This window comes from Micropterus salmoides, unplaced genomic scaffold (assembly GCF_014851395.1).
Source record: "Micropterus salmoides isolate LMB-PRFRI ecotype aquatic unplaced genomic scaffold, ASM1485139v1 Ms_hic_scaffold_3, whole genome shotgun sequence".
In the NCBI taxonomy this organism is placed as follows: domain Eukaryota; kingdom Metazoa; phylum Chordata; class Actinopteri; order Centrarchiformes; family Centrarchidae; genus Micropterus; species Micropterus salmoides.
The window spans coordinates 12,890,557-12,897,163 of NW_024042261.1; the positions used below are offsets into that span (position 1 = coordinate 12,890,557).

Sequence of the window (6,607 nt, forward strand, 5' to 3'; positions counted from 1 at the left end):
TGAGTCAAATTTCTTTTTCTCTTTTCCACAGTACAAACACACAGTGTGTGTGTTCTGTATGCAGTCAGTGATGTTATGTTGCTCTCTCCTGGCCTCCTACCTCTGTGTCTCTCAAACTCATTTTGCGACACATCTACTCCTGAAGCCTCTCCTGACACTGTGGCCAAACCCACAACACAGCCAGTGTGAATGACCCTTATCATCAAAACAGCAGAACCTGTCCACATCTGTGTGGTACAATGTAAGTCTCTTTTAGTGTAGAGCACTAGAGTGCAATCCAGCATGTAAGTGCGTAAACAGTGAACAGCAGCCACAACCTCTCTGACAGGAGAGAGGAAAAACAGGCAGCTTCTTATGTGCTGCTAGAAAAGCTTCTGTAAAGCCTCTGAAAGCTCACTTTGACCGGTCTTAATTATTGTTTCTATAGTTCTTTGTTGTTGTTTGCTTCTTTGTTCTTTCTGCTCTGACTACAGGAGTTTTACAGTTGAGGCTTTGGCCAGAAGTCGTGATCTGCACAGAATATTTGGAAATCATGACCCAAGAGTGATCACAAAGTCTTCTAAGCCCCACTTATAATGTCAGACTAGACTGATGTTTCTGAAAATGTAAACAATTGGTTGTTAAAAAAAATGAAGTCAACTTAAATCTAAACTTAAGACAATTGGTTGTGTATTTAGAAACTGCTGACTGACTGTTTCTTTCTCTGAGATAAATATATAATCACTTACACTTACGCATAATAAAAACATTTAAAGTAAAACCATTTCTCCAGACCAAATCAGTTAAGAATCTAATATTTTGTGAAATCAAACAGCTTTGTCACAAGGATTCCTGCATTCACCTGAAGAAGCCATTACCCTGTCAGAGTGATACACTGACTGACTGTTCAATGCACACTGAGAGAACCAGCATACAGAACTCCACCGGCCTCCTCCTCCCTCTACATCAGAGATGTTAGGAAGCAACACACCAAGGCCACACTGTCAAAGCTGCTGACACACTTATAACCAAGAATTATAACATACTGAGGAAATATTACAGTCTGATGTAGAAAATAACTTCATGACAGCTACATCTGTCTTGTTACAACAACCTGCTCCAACATACAGTCTAATCCGCTCCATAGCATTTACCAGCAGACAAACAGAAACATCAACATCAGTCACAGCAAATCATATAGGATAGATATGTTGGTTGGCTAAATCCCAGTGGAGTGGATCATTGTGTGGAACAGCCCTGGCACAGGTTCCTGCAGGGAGGGAGGCACATTTGGCGGCTGCTTTTGTAAGTGCCAATCTATTATATCTTTTGCTGCATTTATACATAAATTTGTTTAACTGCAGGGTTGAACAAATAACTACATTTTTATTTTTTATCATATTTTTTTATATCTGAAAGTGAGGGGGCTTGTTTATTTTCTGTTTTAAACAATCTCCAAATCACATAATGAACACGGACAACTACAGTATCTCTTGGTAAACATTTATGTTGGGACCAGGACAGAATGAAAGCACAAAATATGGGCCAGACCCAGCCCTGCAGGATGGGGTCGCTGGTCGCTGGTTTTGGACAGTTAATTTGAGTAATTCAAGAGCTTCCAGAGCAGCAAAATTATTTCAGCCCATCTGGTTTCCCAGGACCTTATTGTTCATACCCTTAAATCCGTTACTACCTTTATTCACCTTTGAAACTCCCGGCGAATCATCAGAACCAAGCCGAGAGAAGACTGCCAGATTTCCTAAATGGACTAACGCATTTAATCGCTACAAAGAGCAATAAAGTAAGGGGCTTTGTATGTCAGGGCAGAAGATAGGTTCTGTGTTATTTTAACTTGTACAGGCTTCATTGTGGAGAATATTCTGTGGAAGATTCTGAAGGATATTTACAGACCACTGTGTTTTGTTGTATTGCTGTGCGTTTTTCCATGTCTCACACATTGATTTTGTCCAGTACTATACTGTAGGGCCACAGTATTATATTATTGTAGTAACAATTGGTTACCACAGTCAGTGCATGAATTCACCCTTCACTATCACTAAGAAATAGCATAGCCTCACTATTGCCATTTATAGGTGGAGAAACATTTTAGACTGATTTCATATTTAGTTATTGGTCCCTGATTCCAAGGTGGTGCCCTGTATTATATTAATGATAATTCATCATTTTTAATATTAATGGTTTTATTATGTCTTGAATATCTTTGATATTCAGTTAATAACCCAACCTGACCCCATGTTGAATCCCAGCATTTATATAAATATATTGTATATGAAACCCTGCATTTGTTATAGAGAACAAGGGATTTGAAAATAAAAGTTTTTCTCATTTAATTCATCTACTCAGTCTAGTTAAGCCTCTCTGCCAAACAACAACAGAGATGATGAATAAGCAAACAGACCTGTTAGAGCAAGACAGTATGCAGTTAAACAGTTTGCTGCTGTGGTGATAATGATAATGATACAGTGACTATCAGTAATTCACAGTAAGAACAAATGGCCAAGTGACAAGTTGCTGTCACATTAAAAAGCACAACATGATTTCACTTTTTAGTCCTGTTTTTAATGTTTATAATCATTTTAATTTTAATTATCCATAAGTTTTTTCTCTGGAAAATTCCAACACATGAGAGCTTGTGATAATGGTATATTGTTAAAGTTAATGTATTTGTGTCTCCATCACAATGCTTATCTGAATGGTAGACTAAGATGAGGGAAAAAAAGCTGTTTTTATTATAAACACGTCAGCAGCAACACAAAGGCACAAAGTCACAGAAGATGAGAGTGCTGATTCTCAGAGGAGGTCAAGCCTTGTTTTATTTTAGAGTCAAAACCGCAAAGGCCATTAGTAAGGCGGATGGGTGTAAATGATTTCTGTCTTGACATCCTCACTGCATGTTTTCATACATTATTCATGTCACTACCACACGGTATCAGATCTGTAGTGAAACTGTTTATCTCAGGCAGTGCAGCAAACAATGAAATCATCACAGACCTGATCTTAACCTCTTGGCCTTTATAAAACATATATATCTGCAGATGTGCACATCTGTTTTGAATCATGGGTCAGTGGAAAGAAACATGCAACGTTTCCCACAAACAATTGTTGTCAGTGAGTGATTTAAGCACAGCAATCAGCGATCATCCGAACGTGTTTCATCACTATCCAAACAAGATATTTAGCATCACATATAATTACTTACAGACAGATATCTTGTGTTTTCGATTTTACAGTCTGGAGTAGCAGCAATCAAGTTCACCTGGAGCTAAATTTAGTCTGAGTCTATTCCGTAAGTTATGAAAAATCTATGAATGTAAGTGGAGCAGCTTTGGTTGGAGTCCCAACAACCAGAGAGTGACTGAGTGTATAATTGAAATGTTTTAATGAACGTAAAGTTAACAAACCTTACAATACATTAAAACAGATTTTGGTTTCTGCTGAGACATTTAGATGATGACAGATCTATCAATTTCTGTGGGACCAATTGACCAATTGACCCTGGAGTCTAACATAAATCAGACATCCTACATTAACACCGTATCACTAAACCTTTAAGAAAGAGGAAAGGAACACACATAACATAAAAGACGACAAGAAGAGACCCACAGCAGACATCAAATCTTGTTGGATCACTTTAATTCAGCAAAGAAACGGAATCCATCCTGCTGTTCCTGTGAACATCAAAATGAACTTTGCTTTCTTTCTGCTGCTTTAGCTAATGGCAACTCATGTTCGTGTCTGTGTGAGCATTACACAAATAATGTACTGCAATGCTGTAGTACTTGATAAGTGCCATGGAGCCTGTACAAATAAATTAAAATGATCACTACATTCAAAAACGCACACACAGTCAGATATAATTTACATTAACAGAACTGGATTTAGGAAAGTGTCACATTATTTAATAAATGCACAGGAAGGGTTGGGTGAGGAAGGGGTGGGGGAAGTTGAAGTGGGGTAAAGGATGGGGTGGCGGGTTAGGGGGGTAGAAAGGGGGAGGGGTGGTGTAGGGGTTTCAGGAGCAAGAGGGGTGTGGGTGAGGTAGGTAAAGGGTAGAGGTAGGGGTTTCTAGAGGAAGGATGTCCAGCTGGTGTCTGACCTGTGTCAAAGCAGCAGGTTTCTTTTCCTTCCTGTTGCTTTTTATTTTGCACCCATGTTCTTCTTTTCCTCCCCTCTTTTTCTTTGCCTTCTCCTCTTTTGTATCATTAATTTCTTTCTCCCCACTCCTTTTCATCTCTTTCTCCTCTTTTTCCTTTTCTTTGTTCTCCATTTTTTCTTTCCCCTCTTTCTTCAACTTTTCTTTTTCCTCCATCTTTTCTTTGGCTTCCTGTCTTTTCTTCTCATTTCTCTCCTCTTCCTCCTCTCTAGCAATTCTCTCATACTGCTTGTGCTCCTTTGTGCTGAAAGTGAGATTCTGAAAAGAGAAAAACAGCAAAATGTTTTGCAAAACTTAATTCTGAATCCATCTAACACAAGCTGTTAGAACCCAACAAGTCATGATTCTGAAGCATAGTGATGAGCTGAGCTGTTTACCTGCAGCTGGTTGTTCTTAGACATGAGACTCGCCTCCAGAGCATCACATGTGCTCTTCCACCTCTCTTCACTCTTCTTCAGCTCCTTCTCCATCTGCGTCAGCAGGTCCAGGGTCTCCACATGGGCTCTTGTTCTAGCCTGCCTTTTTTCGGTGACCCTTTTGAGGAGGTCATCTTTTTGTTTGAGCTCCTCTTGGAGCTGGCTCACTTCCACCTGCCTGTGTTCCAGCAGACCGACCTGCTCCTTCAGGGCTTTGTTTTCTTCCTTGAGAGACTTTATCTCAGTGATGGCAGAGTACAGGGCATCTCTGAGTCCCTGCACAACTGAGTTAGGAGACTGCTCGCAGTGCTGCAGCCGCACTGCAGCCAGACTGTTTGGGCCGTATGATGCAGCACCAAACTGCATTGGCCAAAATCCCTGAAAGACAGATACACACATGTAGCATGTGCACTTATTCACATATATGGATCTACTGTAGTCTAAGGAAGGCACTCCTTGCACCAGAGAGCAAACACTTTAATTCATACATATTCTATTAAAACCTGTTTTATTTCCAAATTACCACTGACATGCTGCAACATTTATTTTTTCAGTTTCACTTGAGTTGTTTGTGGTTGGGTTACAGTATAAAATTAATCTTCCTTCTAGAAAATTATTTAAGCAAGGCAATGCGGATGAAAATGTTCACCAAAAAGTCTTACCTGGTTTCTTGAGTCTGATCTTCTGTCCATGTCAAGATATTGGAATAGCTGAAAAGATAGTCGTGGTACTTCACAGCTCAAGTTCAACTTGAAGTGTATTGTAGTTTCAGAGTTGTAGTACTTTCTGATGTAGACGGTGTAGTCACTGAGGTTGTATTTTGTAATAGTTGAGGGTTTGTTTTCACCAAAGACAGAGAGAAAGTGCTCATTTCAGGTTGTTTAATGTAAATGTAGTGTTCTACAGGAGCAGGTTAGAACTACAGCTCGTTATGATGTCAGCGTTCTACAGTGATGGTGATGATGGAGCATTCTCATCGTGTGTTCTATAGCTTCTCAAAATTCTAGCAATGGGAGCTATGGAGTGAACAAAAGTTTGCTCTTGAAAGCAGAAGGAGACAGTGGAGGTGACAGTATGTTTCCGCCCAAGTCAGTATCATGCATTACTACTTAGACACCTGGGGGCTTATTACAGAAAGTTCCTATCTTAAGTCTTAAGTTAAGATAGGAAGAGTCTAAGATAGGATTTTTCTCAGTTTGGTATTACAGAAGCAAATCCTAATTAACTTTAGGAATCCTATCTTATCTTACTTCATCCTATCTTATCTCAGGTTAGGAAATCCTAAATACTCAATCCAACATCGGTTATCAACTTTTATATCTGTTACCTAGCAACTGATGCCACTTTTCTCATTTCGCCGAGCTAAACAGCTATAATTCACTGTTTTTAGGAATGAAACATATGCTGAAAATGGCCCTGTGATGGACTGGCGACCTGTCCAGGGTGTACCCCGCCTTGCGCCCGATGTCAGCTGGGATTGGCTCCAGCCCCCCCGCGACCCTGTACGCAGGATAAGCGGTTGACGATGGATGGATGGATGGATGGATGGATGGATGGACACTGAAAATGGAGCAGAAACAACAACTATCACTGAACTTCAAGTCAGATGACTTAGAGGTGTTTGTGACCTCCGTCGAGAAATCCAAATCCACATAAAGCTTAACTCGGGAGATTAAAGATAGAGAATGGGCTAAAATAGTAGTCACCGCCGTATATCCGGCATCCAGCGGAGTGTTGATGCTGTCAGAAAGACAATAACTCCATTTACAGTGATACGAAGACACAGGAAACTGTTGTGTCCAAAGAACAGATGAAACCGCTGGTGGCTCTTCCTGTGCTCCCTCACTGACCCCAGCAGAAACTCGTGTTCTTGGGAAAGTTAATAACCCATGGTAAACTTTCTTATGGGAATGAAGGTAAAAAAAATTAAATAATAATAAAGGCTGCTGGCTAACGTCATCATGTTTTTTATGTATTTCTTGAATTTAACGATCTCCTTCTATGAAAGACTTGCATTAGGATCCTTTTGTTACATCAA

General features: G+C 39.9%; 1 protein-coding gene across 1 annotated transcript; it reads right to left on the bottom strand.

The window, feature by feature from the left end:
* Window positions 1-3,974: 3,974 nt before the first annotated feature.
* LOC119883233 (inner centromere protein A-like) lies at window positions 3,975-5,445 on the bottom strand. Its single transcript, XM_038693793.1, has 4 exons — window positions 5,232-5,445; window positions 4,531-4,947; window positions 4,293-4,411; window positions 3,975-4,065 (listed from the first exon to the last, which is right to left on the bottom strand). Exons 1-4 carry the CDS (start codon window positions 5,259-5,261, stop codon window positions 3,975-3,977), a joined length of 657 nt encoding a protein of 218 aa, XP_038549721.1. The 5' UTR covers window positions 5,262-5,445.
* Window positions 5,446-6,607: the final 1,162 nt, after the last annotated feature.